Below are 25644 nucleotides of genomic sequence, written 5' to 3'. Positions count from 1 at the left end.
TCATTACACATAGCTACATTGTAGTTTATTCTTTATCAAAATCATTAATGCGTGTTGGCAGCCAGCTACTGCAGGAGGCACTCACTATATTGCATTCGCCCATCCATTGTGTGTACCATAAAATCTACCCACCATTCAACCAACCTCTTAGAAAAGACACACAAAAGGTGTGTCCGAAAGTGGCACCATATTTATTCCCTATATAGTTCACCAAGGGCCCATTGCGTTTCGTCGAGGGCCATGATCAAAAGTAATGTGCTATATAGGGAATAGGGTGCCATTTTGGAGTTTTGGATACAGACAAAATGGCACAATACAGACAACAAGATACAGACAAAAAGTGCGTTAACGCACAATTGTTTTCCCTTTTAACACTGGACTCTGGTTGGGGGGGGGGGGGGGGGGGGGTCATTGTGAATATAAGGCAGAGTAGGTAATAGGTTAACTCTGGTCCAGGGCGTTAATCGATAGCGATACAGGGCGTAGTGGAGGAACGTGCACTAATGCCCTGGACCAAAGCTAGTATTAGGTGTAACTTCTGACATAGCCAGAATCATTGATGGAATGGAGGTTTTTCTTCAACAAAGTTTTGTTTGCAGCATAGTCTTTTTTCCCTCATCATAGATCATACAATGAAATGTTCATAGCAATAGCTAAACATTTTGGTCCGGTTTCACAGACCTGATTAAGCCTAGTCCTGGACTAAAAAGTTATTTTAAATTGAGATTCTCCATTGAGCATGCATCTGTGTCTGGGAAACTGGTCCTTTGATTCTTACAGGAGTTGCCGAAATCAACTACTACAGTACAAAGAAATAAGAATGGTTTTGGAATGCATAACTATGGTAATAGGAATCATATGAAGGCCTTTTTGGAATGTTTTAATGTCTTGTCTTCAGTCTCTTAAACAGATGTTCCTTCCTTCAGGACTGTACTCTGAAAGTCAGACACAAAAATACAAATTTACAACCACACCCAAACAATACATACATGAATCAAAACAATCATTGATGGAAATTACAAAAAATATAGAAAAGACATGACCTAACCACACCCATGCAGCAGTTCAAAACAGTATTACTGTAGTCATTCAGGCTAAGTGTACAATAATAATAATATATATTTGACTCTGTATTCCACTAAGCAGGCGCAGATATCCAAAACAAGTGTCAGTACAGAGAGTGCATACATTTTTAGTTTGGGTATGTGATCCCTGCGGGAATTGAATCCACAACCTTAGCATAATAAATGAGTAATAGATTGTAATAGCCACCTTGGTCTCATCAGAGTGGTCCTGTAGTGTGCAGTGTTTGTTCCTCTCTTTGGCGAGCTGCTCCTGAGTGGACTGTAAGAGCTGCTGGAGTTTGGTGGCTGCTTGGCCAAGATCTTTGATTAGTTTTCTCTCTTTCTGCAGGTGCACCTGAGGAGAAAAGAAGAGGGACAGAAGGTGATCCTTCGGACCTCACACAACCTCCATCGGCTTCAGTACTGACCAGGGCATGTATTCATAAAGCGTCTCAGAGTAGGAGTGCTGATCTAGGATCCGTTTTTCCTTTTAGACTATAGTGAATGGACAGGGGTGACCCATAGAGATGTATAACGATCGCAACATTGAATAGGCTACTGTATATCCCATTATAGCATCTGTGACAGCATGGGTAGCGCTATTCAGGCTCCATTTTGAATTAGTCAATTTGTTCTACTACTTCTATGAGCTAGTAAACTAACTTTAAGGGAGCATACTGCCACCTGGAGTGTGTTGTTTGAACAGGTATAAACCCAAGGTTGGTGATTTATTGCCACCTACAGTTATGGAATGTTAGCTCAAGAGTATGATTCATTGGCTGATTCCTCCTGATGACCTGGATGGAATCATGTGATCCTTCCTTGACCCATAATAAGTCCCACCCAGTTGACTACTTTAAAATTATAAAAGTCCTCAATGGCGGTGACCATGCTAAAACAGGCATTTGGGTACTAGAGTCCTCACCCCAGAGATAATTATAAATCCTAGATCAGAACTCCTATTCAGAGACACTTGATGAATACTGGCCCTGGTCCACATTTAGTAGGCAAACGTTGTCCAATGTTGCAGGGTTAGGGTTAGAAATGTAATGAATAGAGCCAACATGATTACTATTTTTATCCTACACGTCAGAGGCATGTTTGTTCTACATAACATATTTCTATCTGAAAGTTCCACAGCATTGTGTCCTAATGAACACAGCCAAGGGTCATGTTCAGCGCTATGTGGGTACCTTTAGCTGGGCTACGTCCTCTGTGTCGGCCTGTGGGGAGTCTCCTGCCTCTTTCAGCAGGTCCAGCTGAGCCTGGAGCTCTGCAACCGTCTTCTGAGCCTGGGGGTGGGGGGGGGGGGGGGGGAAATCAAGACAAAACAGTCAGTCAGAGAAACAGTCAAACATACAGTCGATCCAACAAATCGCTGTGTCTAACTAAGCAATTTTGTTGTTAGCCAATGTCAAACTTGCTAGCAAGAGCTACCCTCTTCCGATTGGTATGTAGTGAGGGGTGGGAGAGTTTAGTACCTGTTCAAACTCCTCTGTGGTCTGATTCAACTGGGACTGGACCTTGAGCTGCAGAAAATATAGTATAAGAAGATGAATATCTGTACAGACGCTAGAGATGTTGTGTGTTCCTCCTTGCTACAGACAAAAATAGATAAAAGCATGTAAAAGCACTATAACATGTTGTGACTTGCACACCCACACACCACCCTGTGTCATGTTAGTGCCCACTTCACTCCACACCAGGCAAGACGCAGCGTCATGTCCAAAACAAACAAGTGTGGTTCTTCAGTGAAAAATCTAAAATCAGTGGGAAACTGAACCCAATGAGTGAGTGATCATGCTAAGATGAGAGTGATAGAAGCCATGGTTAGAGTTAGCTGCAGCTGGTAGTCAACACACACTGGCTGGTTAAACACACACCATGGTTAGAGTTAGCTGCAGCTGGTAGTCAACACACACTGGCTGGTTAAACACACACCATGGTTAGAGTTAGCTGCAGTTGGTAGTCAACACACACTGGCTGGTTAAACACACACCATGGTTAGAGTTAGCTGCAGCTGGTAGTCAACACACACTGGCTGGTTTAACACACACCATGGTTAGAGTTAGCTGCAGCTGGTAGTCAACACACACTGGCTGGTTAAACACACACCATGGTTAGAGTTAGCTGCAGCTGGTAGTCAACACACACTGGCTGGTTAAACACACACCATGGTTAGAGTTAGCTGCAGCTGGTAGTCAACACACACTGGCTGGTTAAACACACACCATGGTTAGAGTTAGCTGCAGCTGGTAGTCAACACACACTGGCTGGTTAAAACACACACCATGGTTAGAGTTAGCTGCAGCTGGTAGTCAACACACACTGGCTGGTTAAACACACACCATGGTTAGAGTTAGCTGCAGCTGGTAGTCAACACACACACTGGCTGGTTTAACACACACCATGGTTAGAGTTAGCTGCAGCTGGTAGTCAACACACACTGGCTGGTTTAACACACACCATGGTTAGAGTTAGCTGCAGCTGGTAGTCAACACACACTGGCTGGTTAAACACACACCATGGTTAGAGTTAGCTGCAGTTGGTAGTCAACACACACTGGCTGGTTAAACACACACCATGGTTAGAGTTAGCTGCAGCTGGTAGTCAACACACACTGGCTGGTTAAACACACACCATGGTTAGAGTTAGCTGCAGCTGGTAGTCAACACACACACTGGCTGGTTAAACACACACCATGGTTAGAGTTAGCTGCAGCTGGTAGTCAACACACACTGGCTGGTTAAACACACACCATGGTTAGAGTTAGCTGCAGCTGGTAGTCAACACACACTGGCTGGTTAAACACACACCATGGTTAGAGTTAGCTGCAGCTGGTAGTCAACACACACTGGCTGGTTTAACACACACCATGGTTAGAGTTAGCTGCAGCTGGTAGTCAACACACACTGGCTGGTTAAACACACACCATGGTTAGAGTTAGCTGCAGCTGGTAGTCAACACACACTGGCTGGTTTAACACACACCATGGTTAGAGTTAGCTGCAGCTGGTAGTCAACACACACTGGCTGGTTAAACACACACCATGGTTAGAGTTAGCTGCAGCTGGTAGTCAACACACACACTGGCTGGTTAAACACACACCATGGTTAGAGTTAGCTGCAGCTGGTAGTCAACACACACTGGCTGGTTTAACACACACCATGGTTAGAGTTAGCTGCAGCTGGTAGTCAACACACACTGGCTGGTTTAACACACACCATGGTTAGAGTTAGCTGCAGCTGGTAGTCAACACACACTGGCTGGTTAAACACACACCATGGTTAGAGTTAGCTGCAGCTGGTAGTCAACACACACTGGCTGGTTAAACACACACCATGGTTAGAGTTAGCTGCAGCTGGTAGTCAACACACACTGGCTGGTTAAACACACACCATGGTTAGAGTTAGCTGCAGCTGGTAGTCAACACACACACTGGCTGGTTAAACACACACCATGGTTAGAGTTAGCTGCAGCTGGTAGTCAACACACACTGGCTGGCTAAACACACACCATGGTTAGAGTTAGCTGCAGCTGGTAGTCAACACACACTGGCTGGTTAAACACACACCATGGTTAGAGTTAGCTGCAGTTGGTAGTCAACACACACTGGCTGGTTAAACACACACCATGGTTAGAGTTAGCTGCAGCTGGTAGTCAACACACACTGGCTGGTTAAACACACACCATGGTTAGAGTTAGCTGCAGCTGGTAGTCAACACACACTGGCTGGTTTAACACACACCATGGTTAGAGTTAGCTGCAGCTGGTAGTCAACACACACTGGCTGGTTAAACACACACCATGGTTAGAGTTAGCTGCAGCTGGTAGTCAACACACACTGGCTGGTTAAACACACACCATGGTTAGAGTTAGCTGCAGTTGGTAGTCAACACACACACTGGCTGGTTAAACACACACCATGGTTAGAGTTAGCTGCAGCTGGTAGTCAACACACACTGGCTGGTTTAACACACACCATGGTTAGAGTTAGCTGCAGCTGGTAGTCAACACACACTGGCTGGTTAAACACACACCATGGTTAGAGTTAGCTGCAGCTGGTAGTCAACACACACTGGCTGGTTAAACACACACCATGGTTAGAGTTAGCTGCAGCTGGTAGTCAACACACACACTGGCTGGTTAAACACACACCATGGTTAGAGTTAGCTGCAGCTGGTAGTCAACACACACTGGCTGGTTAAACACACACCATGGTTAGAGTTAGCTGCAGCTGGTAGTCAACACACACTGGCTGGTTTAACACACACCATGGTTAGAGTTAGCTGCAGCTGGTAGTCAACACACACTGGCTGGTTTAACACACACCATGGTTAGAGTTAGCTGCAGCTGGTAGTCAACACACACTGGCTGGTTAAACACACACCATGGTTAGAGTTAGCTGCAGCTGGTAGTCAACACACACTGGCTGGTTAAACACACACCATGGTTAGAGTTAGCTGCAGCTGGTAGTCAACACACACTGGCTGGTTAAACACACACCATGGTTAGAGTTAGCTGCAGTTGGTAGTCAACACACACACTGGCTGGTTAAACACACACCATGGTTAGAGTTAGCTGCAGCTGGTAGTCAACACACACACTGGCTGGTTAAACACACACCATGGTTAGAGTTAGCTGCAGCTGGTAGTCAACACACACACTGGCTGGTTAAACACACACCATGGTTAGAGTTAGCTGCAGCTGGTAGTCAACACACACTGGCTGGTTAAACACACACCATGGTTAGAGTTAGCTGCAGTTGGTAGTCAACACACACTGGCTGGTTAAACACACACCATGGTTAGAGTTAGCTGCAGCTGGTAGTCAACACACACTGGCTGGTTAAACACACACCATGGTTAGAGTTAGCTGCAGCTGGTAGTCAACACACACTGGCTGGTTAAACACACACCATGGTTAGAGTTAGCTGCAGCTGGTAGTCAACACACACTGGCTGGTTTAACACACACCATGGTTAGAGTTAGCTGCAGCTGGTAGTCAACACACACACTGGCTGGTTTAACACACACACCATGGTTAGAGTTAGCTGCAGCTGGTAGTCAACACACACTGGCTGGTTAAACACACACCATGGTTAGAGTTAGCTGCAGCTGGTAGTCAACACACACTGGCTGGTTAAACACACACCATGGTTAGAGTTAGCTGCAGCTGGTAGTCAACACACACTGGCTGGTTAAACACACACCATGGTTAGAGTTAGCTGCAGTTGGTAGTCAACACACACACTGGCTGGTTAAACACACACCATGGTTAGAGTTAGCTGCAGCTGGTAGTCAACACACACTGGCTGGTTAAACACACACCATGGTTAGAGTTAGCTGCAGCTGGTAGTCAACACACACTGGCTGGTTTAACACACACCATGGTTAGAGTTAGCTGCAGCTGGTAGTCAACACACACTGGCTGGTTAAACACACACCATGGTTAGCAGCTGCTGTGTATGGAAAGGACTGGACAGACTAGACAAACAGTCTGTTTCAGAGGAAGCTACATTCTGGAGCTAGTGATGATCCACGTCTGAAGCACAGGCATACCAGATTGCCCTTCTGTTTCTTTTATTGCTGTAATGTTTTTATCAATCAAATTGTGTCAGTAAAAGAACAGGGGACTTTTCTACTGTGATCCGATGGATCCCAACTCCACAGATACATGGTTTAACAGCAGGAGAGATACTCATTTAGAATTTAGTCCATATAAATAAAATCTAGTCATTTTATTTATGAGTTAGTCCCTATTTATGACATGCCAAGATGGCTGCCATTACTATAACATTTTAAAAACTCTGGCAGCTGTCTATGGTCATGACATCAGCCAGTAGTATTTGTATATCTCTCTATTCCCTGGTTATGGTAACCATTGCTGTCCAGTGACCAGTTTCCAGAAAGTCTAGTACCCCCCAGTAAAACAGACAAGCAGTGAAGGGTGCCCCATGACCTATAACCTCCGGTGCACTCTGACCTCAGGCTCTGATTGGCTGTTCTGTGCCCTGGTTTCAGGGACTGCCTCCTGCCTCTGAGCACACATCGCCTCGCTCAGCTGACCTCTGACCTGGATAAGGAAGCTCCAAGGGTTAGGGACAAGAGGGGAGGGGGAGAATTGTGATACATACTAAGTAGACCTCAATAGGCAGCCCACTGCGTTTCCTATCAGGATCACAGGGGCGCGCACACACAGTCTTGTTTAACTAACCTTGTGGGGATTGATTCCCATTCCCTATTTTCCCTAGTCCCAAAACCTAACCTTAAACCCCTAACCATAAACCCCTAACCTTTTTCCTTGTGGGGACTAACAAAATGTCCCCAGGTGGTCACATTTTTGTTTGTTTACTATTCTAGTGGGGACTTCTTTCTCCTACCGTAGCCAGCTCTTCCTTGTGCGTCTGGGCTTCCGTCTGGGCTGACTCCAGCGGACTCTGAGACTCTGACAGTAGCTGCTTCAACTGGAGAAGACAGACCAGAACAATTTTACTTAATCTTTATTTGACAGGGAGTCATATTGAGACCAAGGTCTCTTTTGCAAATGAGCCCTGCAATTACAAAGATACAATTAGGAAATGCAAAAAAGGAATAGAAAACCCAATCATTCTTCAGTAAATATATCCTCAATCAGCAGTGTGAATTGCCCTAGAGGAACCAAATAAGAGTCTCAGCAATGTACTAGATTATTTGGTCAGCCATGTGATTTAGTGAGACAAGAGCACAAACCAGCTGGTGATATGGGATGATGATGTCTTTACTAGTCAGTGTATCGGTGTCATCAATCCCCTGTGTCTGGATGGTCTCTGACTGTTTCTACTACATGAATGCTGGTGTGTATAGCTAGTGTACCTATGGTGTACTGTATGGATGTAGATGTGTATAGCTAGTGTACCTATGGTGTACTGTATGGACGTAGATGTGTATAGCTAGTGTACCTATGGTGTACTGTATGGATGTAGATGTGTACCGGTGCCATTTCCTCCTCTGTCGGGGCGGTCTCGGACTGTTTCTCCAACTGGGCTTCCAACAGCATCAACTGCTCCTTCATCTGGAGGGAGAGGAGGGTAAGGAGTCCATTACTTAAGTACAATTCAGTACAGACAGTACCAGTCCAGCACTACACACCTACTGGACTGTAGTTGAAATCAGCCTGATATTATGATCAACCCATTCAGGTGGAAATTAATGAACAGATTATTTTATAAAATGTCGATATGGGCCTCCCGGGTGGCGCAGTGGTCTAGGGCACTGCATCGCAGTGCTAGCTGCGCCACCAGAGTCTCTGGGTTCGCACCCAGGCTCTGTCGCAGCCGGCCGCAACCGGGAGGTCCGTGGGGCGACGCACAATTGGCATAGCGTCGTCCGGGTTAGGGAGGGTTTGGCCGGTAGGGATATCCTTGTCTCATCGCGCTCCAGCGACTCCTGTGGCGGGCCGGGCGCAGTACGCGCTAACCAAGGGGGCCAGGTACACAGTGTTTCCTCCGACACATTGGTGCGGCTGGCTTCCGGGTTGGAGGCGCGCTGTGTTAAGAAGCAGTGCGGCTTGGTTGGGTTGTGCTTCGGAGGACGCATGGCTTTCGACCTTCGTCTCTCCCGAGCCCGTACGGGAGTTGTAGCGATGAGACAAGATAGTAATTACTAGCGATTGGATACCACGAAAATTGGGGAGAAAATCGGATAAAAAAAAAAAAAGTCGATATATTTATTATACCTGTTCTATGCTTTGGTTCTCTGCCTTCAAGCTCTCTGCAGTCTCCTTCAGAGTGTGCACCTGTTCCAGGGCCTAGTGTGAGTAGAGTGGGTGTGGTTTAGAACATGGCAGTGTTTCCCCAATAATCATTGAGCAGTGGCGGGGTGCATTTTCGGAATGTAAATGTTTTCAGTGTAAACTTAAACGACTATGTAGAGAATATATTTCTACATACTTTATATCTGGTTTTGGTATATAGAGCTATATACACTGCTCAAAAAAATAAAGGGAACACTTAAACAACACAATGTAACTCCAAGTCAATCACACTTCTGTGAAATCAAACTGTCCACTTAGAAAGCAACACTGATTGACAATAAATTTCACATGCTGTTGTGCAAATGGAATAGACAAAAGGTGGAAATTATAGGCAATTAGCAAGACACCCCCAATAAAGGAGTGGTTCTGCAGGTGGTGACCACAGACCACTTCTCAGTTCCTATGCTTCCTGGCTGATGTTTTGGTCACTTTTGAATGCTGGCGGTGCTTTCACTCTAGTGGTAGCATGAGACGGAGTCTACAACCCACACAAGTGGCTCAGGTAGTGCAGCTCATCCAGGATGGCACATCAATGTGAGCTGTGGCAAGAAGGTTTGCTGTGTCTGTCAGCGTAGTGTCCAGAGCATGGAGGCGCTACCAGGAGACAGGCCAGTACATCAGGAGACGTGGATGAGGCCGTAGGAGGGCAACAACCCAGCAGCAGGACCGCTACCTCCGCCTTTGTGCAAGGAGGAGCACTGCCAGAGCCCTGCAAAATGACCTCCAGCAGGCCACAAATGTGCATGTGTCAGCATATGGTCTCACAAGGGGTCTGAGGATCTCATCTCGGTACCTAATGGCAGTCAGGCTACCTCTGGCGAGCACATGGAGGGCTGTGCGCCCCCCCAAAGAAATGCCACCCCACACCATGACTGACCCACCGCCAAACCGGTCATGCTGGAGGATGTTGCAGGCAGCAGAACGTTCTCCACGGCGTCTCCAGGCTCTGTCACGTCTGTCACATGTGCGCGTGAACCTGCTTTCATCTGTGAAGAGCACAGGGCGCCAGTGGCGAATTTGCCAATCTTGGTGTTCTCTGGCAAATGTCAAACGTCCTGCACGGTGTTGGGCTGTAAGCACAACCCCCACCTGTGGACGTCGGGCCCTCATACCACCCTCATGGAGTCTGTTTCTGACCGTTTGAGCAGACACATGCACATTTGTGGCCTGCTGGAGGTCATTTTGCAGGGCTCTGGCAGTGCTCCTCCTCCTCCTCCTTGCACAAAGGCGGAGGTAGCGGTCCTGCTGCTGGGTTGTTGCCCTCCTACGGCCTCCTCCACGTCTCATGATGTACTGGCCTGTCTCCTGGTAGCGCCTCCATGCTCTGGACACTACACTGACAGACACAGCAAACCTTCTTGCCACAGCTCGCATTGATGTGCCATCCTGGATGAGCTGCACTACCTGAGCCACTTGTGTGGGTTGTAGACTCCGTCTCATGCTACCACTAGAGTGAAAGCACCGCCAGCATTCAAAAGTGACCAAAACATCAGCCAGGAAGCATAGGAACTGAGAAGTGGTCTGTGGTCACCACCTGCAGAACCACTCCTTTATTGGGGGTGTCTTGCTAATTGCCTATAATTTCCACCTGTTGTCTATTCCATTTGCACAACAGCATGTGAAATTTATTGTCAATCAGTGTTGCTTCCTAAGTGGACAGTTTGATTTCACAGAAGTGTGATTGACTTGGAGTTACATTGTGTTGTTTAAGTGTTCCCTTTATTTTTTTGAGCAGTGTATTTTTAAATAAGATCATCTTTGAGAAGTAACAATCACCAATAAAAACTACAGTCAGAGAGAATCTAAAATCCCAAATATGTCCTGGCATGGGGCCCCCATTGATTGTGTCATAATGTTTGAGTCACTCAGATAACATACGAACACAGAATAAGCAATGGCAAAATGTGAAGAATTTCAGGAAATTTGCTTTAAAATAGCAACATTTTGTCTCTTTGGCCAAGAAAAGGGCCTTTAAAATGTTGGGTCGGAGACTGCAACATTGGCCCCGCCCACTAATACACTGCAGGGCCAATATTACAGTTGGAGAGGAGAGAAAACACTGCTTCTTCACCTTCTTCAATTGGTCCTCAGAGTCAGCAATCTTGGATTTCCACACCAGCTCCTCCTCTTCAACACTCTTCTGAAGGCACTTCAGCATTCCTTCCTGTGTAGAGACAGATACATGATTGTGTGAGTATTTCTTTTTTTTGCAGGATGAAATCTTGTAGACCACAACTCGCTCACTCACACACTTGTATTTTTATGCAAGAGAAGGTTTTGCTTGAGGTCAAATTTCACATCTTTATAGATGCAGGTTTTGGGTGATAAATTCAGTAGATCTATCCCCCATTTACACCTGTCTCTCACTCACACAAACATGTAATTGTCTTATGTTGTAGGCCCATTTTTAAGTTAATCTAGAGCAGGGGTATTCAAATCTTACACTACGAGGTCCAAAGTACTGCTGGTTTTCTGTTCTACCAAAATTAATTGCACCCACCTGGTGTCCCAATTAAATCAGTCCCTAATTAGAGGGAATAATGAAAAAAGCAGTGGAACTGGTTTCAAGATGCAGATTTTAATTTGAGGGATCTAGATATGCCGATGTGTAAACCAACTGGGCGTGTTGTGTTGTTGTAGGTACTCACCGTTTCAGCCAGGACCGTTCTGTACTGGTCACACTCTGCCTGCAGTGTCCCGTGGCTGTCCTCTGCTTCCTTAAGTTTCTCCAACAGCTCCTGGAATCAAAACACCATAGTCAGTCAGAACAAATGAGAAAACATTCATGTCCATTACATTTTCTACAAATGTGATATTTTTCTGTGGCGCTCTGGCTTACAGGTAAAAGCAGACAAACGATATATAGTACCAGTCAAAGCTGACACCTACTCATTCCAGGTTTTTCCCTTTATTTTTTAAACTATTTTCTACATTGTAGAATAATAGTGAAGACATCAAAACTATCAAATAACACATATGGAATAATGTGGTAACCAAAAAAGTGTTAAACAAATCTAAATATATTTTATATGGGAGATTCTTAAAAGTAGCCACCAGTTGCCTTGATGACAGCTTTGCACACTCTTGGCATTATCTCAACCAGCTTCATGAGGTAGTCACCTGGAATGTATTTCAATTAACAGGTGTGCCTTGTTAAAAGTTAATTTGTGTAATTTAATGCGTTTGTGCCAATCAGTTGTATTGTGACAAGGTAGGGGTGGTATACAGAAGATAGCCCTATTAGGTAAAAAACCAAGTCCATATTATGGCAAGAACAGTTCAAATAAGCAAAGAGAAATGACAGTCCAGCTTTACTTTAAGACATGAAGGTCAGTCAATTCAGAAAATGTCAAGAACTTTGAAAGTTTCTTCAAGTGCAGTCACAAAAACCATCAAAGCACTATGATGAAACTTGCTCTCATGAGGACTGCCACAGGAAAGGAAGACCCAGAGTTACCTCTGCTGCAGAGGATAAGTTCATTAGAGTTACCAGCCTCAGAAATGGCAGCCCAAATAAATGCTTCACAGAGTTCAAGTAACAGACATCTCAACATCAACTGTTCAGAGGAGACTGCGTGAATCAGGCCTTCATGGTCGAATTGCTGCAAAGAAACCACTACTAAAGGACACCAATAAGAAGAAGAGACTTGCTTGGGCCAAGAAACACGAGCAATGGACATTAGACCGGTGACATTAGATCTGATGAGTCCAAATTTGCGATTTTTGGTTCCAACTGCCGTGTCTTTTTTAGATGCAGAGTAGGTGAATGGATGATCTCCACATGTGTGGTTCCCACCGTGAAGAATAGAGGTGGTGGCGTGATGGTGCTTTGCTGGTGACACCATCTGTGATGCATTTAGAATTTAAGGCACACTTAACCAGCATTGCTACCAGAGCATTCTGCAGCGATACGCCATCCAATCTGGTTTGCGCTTAGTGGGACTATCATTTGTTTTTCAACAGGACAATGTCCCAACACACCTCCCGGCTGGGTAAGGGATATTTGACCAAGAAGGAGAGTGATGGAGTGCTGCATCAGATGATCTGGCCTCCACAATCACCCGACCTCACCCCAATTGAGATGGTTTGGGATGAGTTGGACCGCAGAGTGAAGGAAAAGCAGCCAACAAGTGCTCAGCATATGTGGGAACTCCTTCAAGACTGTTGGAAAAGCATTCCAGGTGAAGCTGGTTGAAAGAATACCAAGAGTGTGCAAAGCTGTCATCAAGGCAAAGGGTGGCTACTTTGATTTGGTTAACACTTTTTTGGTTTCTACATGATTCCATATGTGTAATTTCATAGTTTTGATGTCTTCATTATTATTCTACAATGTAGAAAATAGTAAAAATAAAGAAAACCCCTTGAATGAGTAGGTGTGTCCAAACTTTTGACTGGTACTGTATATGAAGCATTATATATAGTGTACATAATATACAGACTACATAACCAGGAATATATTCGGCAGCCAATCTTTGTCAAATATTGCATATAGAACTGCCGTGAATAGAGCAGACGTGATTCCTTATTCTACATGTCAGAGAGGCACGTTTGTTCGACAAGGCCTATTTCTATCTAAACGTTTCATAAACGGGCCCCATGACTTCTGTCAGACCAGACCAATCAAGTTATGATCATGGCTCAGTCAGATTTGTACATCATGTCTTACCGGCAGCTCTGTGCTAGGCTCTGATTCCTGGCTCTGCTGGACCTGAGCAAGGGTCTCCTGTACCTTCTGCGATTGGTCCCTGGCTTCCCTTAGCTCCACCTGTAGTGATGCCATCATAGCGTCCCTCTCTGCCAGACTAATAAACAACCAGATGGCCAGAAACACAGTTTACTTTAGTATCCTTTTTATATAGAAGAGCCAAAAGCAAATATTCCATATAGCTTTTAATCAACATTTGTATTGTTTTACTGTAAAATGTGTTGCGATTTTTAAAGACACTTTAAATACAGTTTGATTTGATATTCCACAAGACAAAAACCAAGTTAAAATCAATGGGTTAGGTGATGCACAATGCTTTTTGTACCTGGTTTGTAGCGCCGCCAGTTCTGCGGTGTTGTCGGACTGCTGAAACATAAAGCAGGAATTCAGATAACTATATCCTACAGTAGTACAGATATCCTACAGTAGTACAGATCAAGTTGATACACAAGAAGGGCAACTATAGCCTGGTCCCAGATCTGTTTGTGAGGTCTTGCCAACTCCTATGGTTGTTGTCATGCCAAACGACCATAGGAGATTGGTAAAACAGCACAAATGGGCCTGGGACCAGACTAGGTTAACTGTAGGTGACTGTAGGAGAGGAATGGCACACTTACAGCAGTGCTGCTCTGGGCCTGCTCTGATGTTTCTTTGAGTTGCTTCACTTCCTGGCTCGTTCTCTCCTTCATTCTGGAATGAAGGAGCACATTTTAACCAGCATTAGGCAATGGTGTGTTGTAATGAAGTTTTATTGAAACATATCTTTTTTTGTTTGTTGTTGATCCAAGTAAGCACAAGGCATATAACTATAATTACTAGAACTAACAGTCCCATTCAAGACAATGTTCTGTCCCTTCTAGTAAGTATATTCTTCTGAAACTAGGTTTCAATAAAACCATAACTCACCTGTTGAGCAGCTGTTCAGTCTCTCCAGTGACATCAGCCTGACAAAAAAGCAGTCAACTTTGAGAAAACATGTCAATATTCATAATGGAAAAGCTGTCGTGTAAATATAGAAATGTACCGCTTTTAGCTCAAAGAAACGTACGGGAGAGTTTTTAAGTTGCTCCATCTCTTCTTTAAGCTGCTTCAGTTCTTCCTGAAGTGATGCCACCAGGCTTGCTTCCTCACTGAAATGAAGAGAGATGCATATGAGGATGTTCAGGTACATAATAGCAGAATTGAACAAAGTTGGTGACAGTTTCAGCTTCAAATGGGTGATTTAAACTGAAATAGCAGTGGACTTCCTCCAGACATACCTGTTAGGTGCCCGCTCTCTCTCAGCTGTAGCGACTGCCTGCCGGGACAGAATAAGAAGATAATGAAAGATAAAAAGACAACATTATGGTTCTCAATACCCCCCTTTGGAAACCAAATGTCTCTTCCCAATGGATACAATTCTGCCTAGAAATGTCCAAATACATTCAGTAAATATAAATAACTGATTCAGCTAGGAAATCAAGAGACAACTAACTGATTCAGCTAGGAAATCAAGAGACAACTAACTGATTCAGCTAGGAAATCAAGAGACAACTAACTGATTCAGCTAGGAAATCAAGAGACAACTAACTGATTCAGCTAGGAAATCAATCAAATAAATGTATTTATAAAGCCCTGTACAGAAACCCAGCCTAAAACCGCAAGCAATGCAGGATGTAGAAGCATGGTGTCTAGGAAAAACTCCCTAGAAAGGCCAGAACCTAGGAAGAAACCAAGAGAGGAAATCAATAGAGAAATAACAGATTCAGTTAGCCAAAGTGCATGGCCATCCAACTAGCTAGCACAATGAAAACAGAAGAGAGACTACTTACAGAACTTACAGTAGCCTCCCGTTTCATTTCTTGGAGCTGCTTCAGCTCCTGTTGGAGTGATGCCAACTGACTGTCTCTGTCCTGAAGACTGGAAGATAAATGATTGGTGTTGTTGAGAAAAGACCAACTCCACATCTATAAAGAGAATTATGAGGGACAGATTATCAAAACCATACCTGCTCTTTAGCTGTTCCAACTCAGTGGAGTTACCCTGTAAAACATAAATAAACATGAATTCAGAAGTGGACCCCCAAAAAACGTTGATAGCATGGTTTTCACCACCACATCACCTCCGGACAAGCCATTGCTCATTAGCACCAGAGAGGTTTGAAACAGACACTCAATTTGTGATTACCTCCTGCAAATACTTTGAACAAATTTGCCATTGACAGTGCTCTAAATCTTCATCATGGGTGTTTACAGAAAGTCATCGCATTTTGAGTCTCTCAGTTAACAACCTCTGGCACTAGTAAGCACTGGCTCACGCAGAGTGTGCAAGTGCTGGTTGGGAGCAGTCTAGGCGCTTACCCTAATCCTAATCTGATAACTCACCTCCGTGTCCTCGTCCACGTCTCTGTTGTGGCTGGCCTCCAGCAGTACGTTGATGGATTCTACCTGATCCTCCAGTTGTCCCTTCTCCAGCTCGGTCTGCTCCAGCTGGGCTGTTAGGGCCTCCAGCTGGGCACTACGCTCTTTCAGATCAGCCTCTATCCTGCCCAGATGGACCTGAATGTCTGGAGGGATGGCAGACAACACTCACTTACAAACTATATATTTATAGAGCACCAGCTGTTCTGGACGACTGTGATCACGCTCTCTGTAGCCGATGTGAGCAAGACCTTTAAACAGGTCAACATTCAAAGCCGCGGGGCCAGACGGATTACCAGGATGTGTACTCAAAGCATGCGCAGACCAACTATCAAGTGTCTTCACTGACATTTTCAACCTCTCCCTGACCGAGTCTGTAATACCTACATGTTTCAAACAGACCACCATAGTCCCTGTGCCCAAGAAAGCGAAGGTAACCTGCCTAAATGATTACTGCCCCGTAGCACTCACGTCAGTAGCCATGAAAGGCTCACGTCAACACCATCATGCCGAAAACACAAGATTCACAGATGACACAATCGCACTCCACACTGCCCTTTCCCACCTAGACAAAAGGAACACCTATGTGAGAATGCTGTTCATTGACTACAGCTCAGCGTTCAACACCATAGTGCCCACAAAGCTCAACACTAAGCTAAGAACCATGGGACTAAACACCTCCCTCTGCAACTGGATCCTGGACTTCCTGACGGACAGACCCCAGGTGGTGAGGGTAGTAGGCAACAACACATCTGCCACGCTGATCCTCAACACTGGGGCCCCTCAGGGGTGCGTGCTTAGTCCCCTTCTGTCCTCCCTGTTCACCCACGACTGCGTGGCCAAGCATGACTCCAACACCATCATTAAGTTTGCTGACAACAGTGGTAGGCCTGATCACCGACAACGATGAGACAGCCTATAGGGAGGAGGTCAGAGACTTGGCAGTATGGTTGCCAGGACAACAACCTCTCCCTCAATGTGAGCAAGACAAAAGGAGCTGACTGTGGACTACAGGAAAAGGCGGGCCGAACAGGCCCCCATTAACATCGACGATGCTATAGTAGAGCGGGTCGAGAGTTAAGTTCCTTGGTGTTCACATCACCTACGAACGATCATGGTCCAAACACACCAAGACAGTCGTGAAGAGGGAACAACAAAACCTTTTCCCCCTCAGGAGACTGAAAAGATTTGGCATGGGCCCCAGATCCTCAAACTTCTACAGCTGCACCATCGAGAGCATCCTGACCGGTTGCGTCACTGCCTGGTATGGCAACTGCTCGGCATCTGACCGTAAGGCGCTACAGAGGGTAGTGTGTACGGCCCAGTACATCACTGGGGCCAAGCTTCCTGACATCCAGGACCTATATGCACTAGGCAGTGTCAGAGGAAGGCCCAAAAAATTGTCAAAGACTCCAGTCGCCCAAGTCATAGACTGTTCTCTCTGCTACCGCACGGCAAGCAGTACCAGAGCATCAAGTCTAGGATCAAAAGGCTCCTTAACAGCTTCTACCCCCAAGCCATAAGACTGCTGAACAACTAATCAAATGGCCACCCGGACTATTTACATTGACTGACGCCCCCCTTTGTTTTTACACTGCTGCTACACGCTGTTTATTATCTATGCATAGTCGATTTACAAATGACCTATACTAACCTGTGCCCCCGCACATTGACTATGTACCGGTACCCCCTGTATATAGCCTCGTTATTGTTATGTAATTTTCTTGTGCTACTATAAGATTGTATATATTTTTTTTTAAATAATAATCACTTTAGTTTATTTAGTAAATATTTTAACTCTATTTCTTGAACTGCATTGTTGGTTAAGGGCTTGTAAGTAAGCATTTCACGGTCAGGTCTACTACACCTGTTGTATTCAATCTGCGCACACCTGCGCATCAATCTATTGATTGAACGCTGTTCAATCAATAGATCTTATTCACTGCAATTTTGAAGAATAAAATACAATTGGTTGAGGTTGGCAGTCAAATAACGTGACTATAGCTAATCCGATTTCTTCTTTTGGTCGTTTTATTAAATCTGACGGTTCAATTTAATGATCAAATTTGAGGAAAGTTTCAATTGAGCATTTTCGCTTCATACTCCGTTAGTCCACTGGAATTCGAACAAACATGGCCGAAACGTGAATAATGTCTTACCTGAGAGGGTGGTAGAGTCCTGCTGGGCTTTCTCCAGGGTGCTCTGTGAACTCCTCAACTCCTCACTAATCTCCTCCAGCCTCCTCTGCAGCACCTGCTCACTCTCTACACGGCTGGCCTGAGGTAGAGTTAGACATATTTTAAAATTCTGTCATACTACAGTAAGCATTGTGACCACATGCTCAGGGTAAGATATGACCACAACTAGAATGAGATTGTACTTCTATGATTATAACAGTATGACATTATTCCCAGGGTCTGGCCTGAGGATGAAGGGTGGGGACGCATTGTATGTTACTAACCACCAGAGGACAGCAGAGGCTAAATACAAAACATATCTACATTATTATCCAGCTACAGAGAGTTAGTAATAGGTATACAACTGCTGTGTGTGTGTGTGTGTGTGTGTGTGTGTGTGTGTGTGTGTGTGTGTGTGTGTGTGAGAGAGAGAGCAAAAGAGAAAGACTAGAATCTGGGAGGGCTAAGGATAGTGACGTGTATATTCACTAATAGGCATGTAACATTCTGTTGATAAACCTCGGGACTGGTCCAGGAGGACATGATAATTAAATGATTAAATAACATGAACTCTTGACTGCCAGGAAGTAAAACATTGACTCACTCACTTCACACATCCCATAATAGTACACACACACACCTCATAATAGTACACACACCATTCCATTAGGATTTACCAAATGGACTAAACACAGCTGGTGTCTAGTAATGTTTTAAACTTTGCTTGGGCACATAGCACACATTCCATCTGGTGCCTGCCAGCCAGCCTGCCAATTAGTCAGCCCTTGAGCCAGCCAACCAGTCAGCAACCAACCTGCCAACCAGCTAGTCATTCAGCCCCATTATTGTGTGGCTGCATTCCAGTTCAACACACAGCTCTATGATGTCAAGGCCATCAGAGACGCGCATTAGACGGGTGGGGTACCAGCCGGTGGCCAAGGCTTTAGAGGGATGGGGGACCAGCCGGAGGGTAAGGGTTTAGAGGGGAGGGGGACCAGCCGGAGGGTAAGGCTTTAGAGGGGTGGGGGACCAGCCGGTGGGTAAGGCTTTAGAGGGGTGGGGGACCAGCTGGAGGGTAAGGCTTTAGAGGGGAGGGAGACCAGCCGGAGGGTAAGGGTTTAGAGGGGTGGGGGACCAGCCGGTGGGTAAGGCGAAGGCTCACAGCAAACTGGCAGTTCTAGAACTAGGATGCAGCCTTGCAGTTCAACATACCCTTGGATATATTGGAATTCCTAATTTTACTTGATCACACAACAGACTAGCTAAATCTGGTGCGATACCACTTACAGTATGTAACATTTTCCTACATCACACAACAGACTAGCTAAATCTAGTGCAATACTATGTCATGACTGTCCTGTGAGGATCCGGATGGGTCGGATCAGCTTTGCAGTAGATGACTTCAGCCAGACTGGTGGTTGGTTGACAGTTCACACCCTGTTGTAAATCAGGGATTAGAACGTTCAGCTTTCTCCCTCTCCAAATTCACACAGGAACGTTTCTCGCTGAAACTCTAACACGTTCTAAAGCGAATACTGGAACAATATTTCTAATATAGAACGTGAGGAATGGTCAGAGGTGATCTAAAGAAGAATGTAATGACATCACAAAATGACAAATGTTATAAAGGAAATACTGTAACTTGAAAAGTATATACACACTACATGTACGAAGTCTCCATCCTTTACGTTGTGTATGTTTTTGTTAACCTTTTCATACGCGAGTTCCAAATATCTCTAACGGTCGCCCCCAGCGCGAGTTGTTTTATGCACGTGATGTCAGAATGCACTCACTGTTCCAAAATGTGATTATTACGCAACAGGACAGTTAACACGCGCTGCCTGCTAATTATCTATAGGCTGTGTTTCAACTTGTCAAAATAATTTTCTAACAAGTTGTATTTTCTAACAGTTTGAATTGAGGTGTGTTCCGTCTCTTCATTCATTTACATAGAAGTAGCCCTTTTCAGCGGTGTGGACAATTTATGTTTGAGGCTTTACTGAGCCTGACAAAGTTCTCTCTTCAAGGAGAGCCCAAGCATTTTACCAATGTTTGCGCAGATCAAGTATGCAGATATTTGCGCAGTCTTGCACGAATTGGAACATTTTCTGGCTGGCAAATAATAACTATGGACACGCGTGCGTTCCCATCAAAGTTCCTTATTTTCTGTATATCGTTTGTTCTTTCTACTGTATGTATGTATGTATGTACAGTTGAAGTCGGAAGTTTACATACACCTTAGCCAAATAAATGTAAACTCCGTTTTTTACAATTCCTGACATTTAATCCTAGTAAAAATTCCCTGTCTTAGGTCAGTTAGGGTCACCACTTTATTTTAAGAATGTGAAATGTCAGTATAATAGTAGAGATTTCTAATGGGTCAGAAGTTTATACACTCAATTAGTATTTGGTAGCATTGCCTTTAAATTGTTTAACTTGGGTTAAACGTTTTGGGTAGCCTTCCACAAGTTTCCCACAATAAATTGGGTGAATTTTGGCCCATTCCTTCTGACAGAGCTGGTGTAACTGAGTCAGGTTTGTAGGCCTCCTTGCTCGCACATGTTTTTTCAGTTCTGCCAACAAATTTTCTATGGGATTGAAGTCAGGGCTTTGTGATGGCCACTCCAATACCTTGACTTTGTTGTCCTTAAGCCATTTTGCCACAACTTTGGAAGTATGCTTGGGCTCATTGTCCATTTGGAAGACCCATTTGCAACCAAGCTTTAACTTCCTGACTGATGTCTTGAGATGTTGCTTCAATATATCCACCCTCATGATGCCATCTGTTTTGTGAAGTGCACCAGCCCCTCCTGCAGCAAAGCACCCCCACAACATGACGCTGCCACCCCCATGCTTCACGGTTGGGATGGTGTTCTTCGGCATGCAAGCTTTCCCTTTTTCTCCAAAAATAACAATTGTCATTATTCTTTAAACATATATATATATATATATTTAAATCTTTATTTAACTAGGCAAGTCAGTTAAGAACAAATTCTTATTTTCAATGATGGCCTAGGAACAGTGGGTTAACTGCCTTGTTCAGGGGCAGAATGAAAGCTTTTTACCTTGTCAGCTCGGATATTCTATCTTTCAAACTTTCGGTTACAAGTCCATCGCTCTAACCAGTAGGCTACCTGCCGCCCCATTATGGCCAAACAGTTATATTTTTGTTTCATGAGACCAGAGGACATTGTACTCCAAAAAGTACAATCTTTGTCCCCATGTGCAGTTGCAAACCGTAGTCTGGATTTTTTATGGCGGTTTTGGAGCAATGGCTTCTTCCTTGCTGAGCGACCTTTCAGGTTATGTCGATATAGGACTCGTTTTACTGTGGATACAGATACTTTAGTACCGGTTTCCTCCAGCATCTTCACAAGTTAATTTGCTGTTCTGGGATTGATTTGCACTTTTCGCACAAAAGTACGTTCATCTCTAGGAGACAGAACGCGTCTCCTTCCTGAGCGGTATGACGGCTGCGTGGTCCCATGGTGTTTAAACTTGCATGCTATTGTTTGTACAGATGAACGTGGTACCTTCAGGCATTTGGAAATTGCTCCCAAGGATGAACCAGACTTGTGAAGGTCTACAATTATTTTTCTTGGCTGATTTCTTTTGATTTTCCCATGATGTCAAGCAAAGAGCCACTGAGTTTGAAGGTAGGCCTTGAAATACATCCACAGGTACACCTCCAATTGACTCAAATTATGTTAATTAGCCTATCAGAAGCTTCTAAAGCCATGACATCATTTTCTGGAATTTTCCAAGCTGTTTAAAGTCACAGTCAACTTAGTGAATGTAAACTTCTGACCCACTGGAATTGTGATACAGTGAATTATAAGTGAAATAATCTGTCTGTAAACAATTGTTGGAAAAATTACTTGTGTCATGCACAATGTAGATGTCCTAACAGACTTGCCAAAATTATAGTTTGTTAACAAGAAATTTGTGGAGTGGTTGAAAAACGAGTTTTAATGACTCCAACCTAAGTGTATGTAAACTTCCGACTTCAATCAAATCAAATTTTATTTGTCACATACGCATGGTTAGCAGATGTTAATGCGAGGTTAGCGAAATGCTTGTGCTTCTAGTTCCGACCATGCAGTAATATCTAACAAGTAATCTAACAATTTCACAACAACTACCTTACAACTACCTTATACACACACACACAAGTGTAAAGGAATAAATAAGAATATGTACATAAAAATATATATGGATGAGAGATGGACGAACGGCATTGGCAAGATGCAGTAGATGGTATAGAGTACAGTATATACATTTGAGATTAATAGTGTAGGGTATGTAAACATTATATAAAGTGGCATAGTTTAAAGTGACTAGTGATACATTTTTTACATACATTTTTCCATTATTAAAGTGGCTAGAGATTGAGTCAGTATGTTGGCAGCAGCCACTCAATGTTAGTGATGGCTGTTTAACAGTCTGATGGCCTTGAGATAGAAGCTGTTTTTTAGTCTCTCGGTCCCAGCTTTGATGCACCTGTACTGACCTCACCTTCTGGATGGTAGCGGGGTGAACAGGCAGTGTCTCAGATGGTGTTGTCCTTGATGATCTTTTTGGCCTTCCTGTGACATCGGGTGGTGTAGGTGTCCTGGAGATCAGGTAGTTTGCCCCCGGTGATGCGTTGTGCAGACCTCACTACCCTCTGGAGAGCCTTACGGTTGTGGGCGGAGCAGTTGCCGTACCAGGCGGTGATACAGCCCGACAGGATGCTCTTGATTGTGCATCTGTAAAAGTTTGTGATTGTTTTTGGTGACAAGCCAAATTTTTTCAGCCTCCTGAAGTTGAAGAGGCGCTATTGCGCCTTCTTCACCAAGCTGTCTGTGTGGGTGGACCATTTCAGTTTGTCCGTGATGTGTACGCTGAGGAACTTAAAACTTTCCACCTTCTCCACTACTGTCCCGTCGATGTGGATAGGGGGGGGTGCACCCTCTGCTGTTTCCTGAAGTCCACGATCATCTCCTTTATTTTGTTGACATTGAGCGAGAGGTTATTTTCCTGACACCACACTCCGAGGGCCCTCACCTCCCCCCTGTAGGCCGTCTCGTCGTTGTTGGTAATCAAGCCTACCACTAGTGTCGTCTGCAAACTTGATGATTGAGTTGGAGGCGTGCATGGCCACGCAGTCATGGGTGAACAGGGAGTACAGGAGAACGCACCCTTGTGGGGCCCCAGTGTTGAGGATCAGCGGGGTGGAGATGTTTCCTACCCTCTGACAGAGCGGCCCGTCAGGAAGTCCAGGACCCAGTTGCACAGGGCGGGATCGAGACCCAGGGTCTCGAGATTAATGACGAGTTTGGAGGGTACTATGGTGTTAAATGCTGAGCTGTAGTCGATGAACAGCATTCTTACATAGGTATTCCTCTTGTCCAGGTGGGTTAGGGCAGTGTGCAGTGTGATTGCGATTGCGTCGTCTGTGGACCTATTGGGGCGGTAAGCAAATTGGAGTGGGTCTAGGGTGTCAGGTAGGGTGGAGGTGATATGATCCTTGACTAGTCTCTCAAAGCACTTCATGACGGAGGTGAGTGCTACGGGGCGATAGTCATTTAGCTTTCTTGGGAACTGGAACAATGGTGGCCCTCTTGAAGCATGTGGGAACAGCAGACTGGGATAAGGATTGATTGAATATGTCCGTAAACAAAGGACACGGCTCCGAGGACACGGCTAGGGATGCCGTCTGGGCCGGTAGGCTTGCGAGGGTTAACCCGTTTAAATGCTTTACTCACGTTGGCTGCGGTGAAGGAGAGCCCGCAAGTTTTGGTAGCGGGCCGTGTCGTTGGCACTGTCTTGACCTCAAAGCGAGCAAAGAAGTTGTTTAGTTTGTCTGGGAGCAGGACATCATGGTCCGCAACGGGGCTGGTTTTCTTTTTGTAGTCCGTGATTGACTGTAGACCCTGCCACATACCTCTCGTGTCTGAGCCGTTGAATTGCGACTCTACTTTGTCTCTATACTGACGCTTAGCTTGTTTGATTTCCTTGCGGAGGGAATAGCTACACTGTTGGTATTCGGTCACGTTACCGGTCGCCTTGCCCTGATTAAAAGCAGTGGTTCGCACTTTCAGTTTTGCACGAATATTGCCATCATTCCACAGTTTCTGGTTGGGGAAGGTTTTAATAGTTGCTGTGGGTACAACATCACCGATGCACTTGCTAATAAGCTCGCTCACCGAATCAGCGTATACATCAACGTTGTTGTCCGACGCTATGCGGAACATATCCCAGTCCACGTGATCGAAGCAATCTTGAAGCGTGGCATCAGATTGGTCGGACCAGCGTTGAACAGACCTGAGATGGGCGTTTCCTGTTTTAGTTTCCGTCTATAGGCTGGGAGCAACAAAATGGAGTCGTGGTCAGATTTTCCGAAAAGAGGGCGGGACAGGGCTTTGTATGCGTCGCGGAAGTTAGAGTAACAATGGTCCAGGATTTTTTCCGCCTGGGTAGTGCTTACGATATGCTGATAAAATTTAGGGAGTCTTGTTTTCAGATTAGCCTTGTTAAAATCCCCAGCTACAATGAATGCAGCCTCAGAATATGTGGTTTCCGGTTTACATTGAGTCCAATGAAGTTCATTCAGGGCCATCTGTGTCTGCTTGGGGGGGGGGGGGGGGGGGGGGGGGGGTATATACGGCTGTGATTATAATCGAAGAGAATTCTCTTGGTAGATAATGCGGTTGACATTTGATTGTAAGGAATTCTAGGTCAGGTGAGCAAAAGGACTTGAGTTCCTGTATGTTGTTAAGATCACACCACGTCTCGTTAATCATAGGGCATACTCCCCCGCCCTTCTTCTTACCAGAGAGATGTTTGTTTCTGTCGGCTCGATGCGTGAAGAAACCAGGGGGCTGTACCAACTCCGATAGCGTTTCTCGAGTGAGCCACGTTTCCGTGAAACAAAGAACGTTACAATCTCTGATGTCTCTCTGGAAGGCAACCCTTGCTCTGATTTCGTCTACCTTGTTGTCAAGAGACTGGACGTTGGCGAGTAGTAAACTCGGAAGAGGTGTGCGATGTGCCCGTCTATGGAGCCTGACCAGAAGACCGCTTCTTGTGCCCCTCCTGTGGCGCCGTTGTTTTGGGTCTCCGGCTGGGATTCGATCCATTGTCCTGGGTGTGGGCCAAACACAGGATCCGCTTCGGGAAAGTCGTATTCCTGGTTGTAAGTTGACGTTGCTCTTATATCCAATAGTTCCTCCCGGCTGTATGTAATAAAACCTAAGATTTCCTGGGGTAACAATGTAAGAAATAATACATAAAAAAACAAAATACTGCATAGTTTCCTTTGAATGCAAAGCAATGCGGCCATCTCTGTCGGCGCCGGGTGTTGTATTCGGCGCTGTATGTATGTAATGTATTTACAGTTTTATTCATGGTTTCAAGTACTGGTGACAAATAATGCATTCCGATTATTGCATACATTTTAAATGGACACCTACGACGTGTGTAAAATACTTGTTTGAACGTTGTACTGATTATAATGAGCTAAT

General features: G+C 44.9%; 1 protein-coding gene across 10 annotated transcripts in view; it reads right to left on the bottom strand.

Annotated features, from left to right (window-relative positions):
- Positions 1–3: 3 nt before the first annotated feature.
- LOC120046732 (ribosome-binding protein 1-like) overlaps positions 4–25644 on the bottom strand; it is a 63776-nt gene continuing 38135 nt past the window's right edge. For 2 of the 10 annotated variants that reach the window (XM_038992193.1, XM_038992194.1), the window contains exons 10-28: positions 18122–18239; positions 15927–16108; positions 15375–15509; positions 14823–14860; positions 14612–14693; positions 14470–14507; positions 14181–14253; positions 13889–13929; positions 13525–13672; positions 11507–11596; positions 10930–11022; positions 8781–8852; positions 8037–8117; positions 7447–7530; positions 7050–7139; positions 2546–2593; positions 2258–2356; positions 1273–1419; positions 4–935 (exon numbers count right to left, since the gene is read on the bottom strand). In XM_038992193.1, the coding sequence (XP_038848121.1) occupies positions 903–935; positions 1273–1419; positions 2258–2356; positions 2546–2593; positions 7050–7139; positions 7447–7530; positions 8037–8117; positions 8781–8852; positions 10930–11022; positions 11507–11596; positions 13525–13672; positions 13889–13929; positions 14181–14253; positions 14470–14507; positions 14612–14693; positions 14823–14860; positions 15375–15509; positions 15927–16108; positions 18122–18239 (1692 nt within the window). In that variant the 3' untranslated portion in view covers positions 4–902. Of the gene's footprint in view, positions 936–1272; positions 1420–2257; positions 2357–2545; positions 2594–7049; positions 7140–7446; positions 7531–8004; positions 8118–8780; positions 8853–10929; positions 11023–11506; positions 11597–13524; positions 13673–13888; positions 13930–14180; positions 14254–14469; positions 14508–14611; positions 14694–14822; positions 14861–15374; positions 15510–15550; positions 15586–15926; positions 16109–18121; positions 18240–25644 lie in introns of those variants that run through there. The other 8 variants (XM_038992197.1, XM_038992200.1, XM_038992198.1 and 5 more) reach the window with 8 other exon arrangements.

Source organism: Salvelinus namaycush, chromosome 4 (genome assembly GCF_016432855.1).
Source record: "Salvelinus namaycush isolate Seneca chromosome 4, SaNama_1.0, whole genome shotgun sequence".
Lineage (NCBI taxonomy): Eukaryota > Metazoa > Chordata > Actinopteri > Salmoniformes > Salmonidae > Salvelinus > Salvelinus namaycush.
This window is presented reverse-complemented; position numbering and strand designations above follow the sequence as displayed.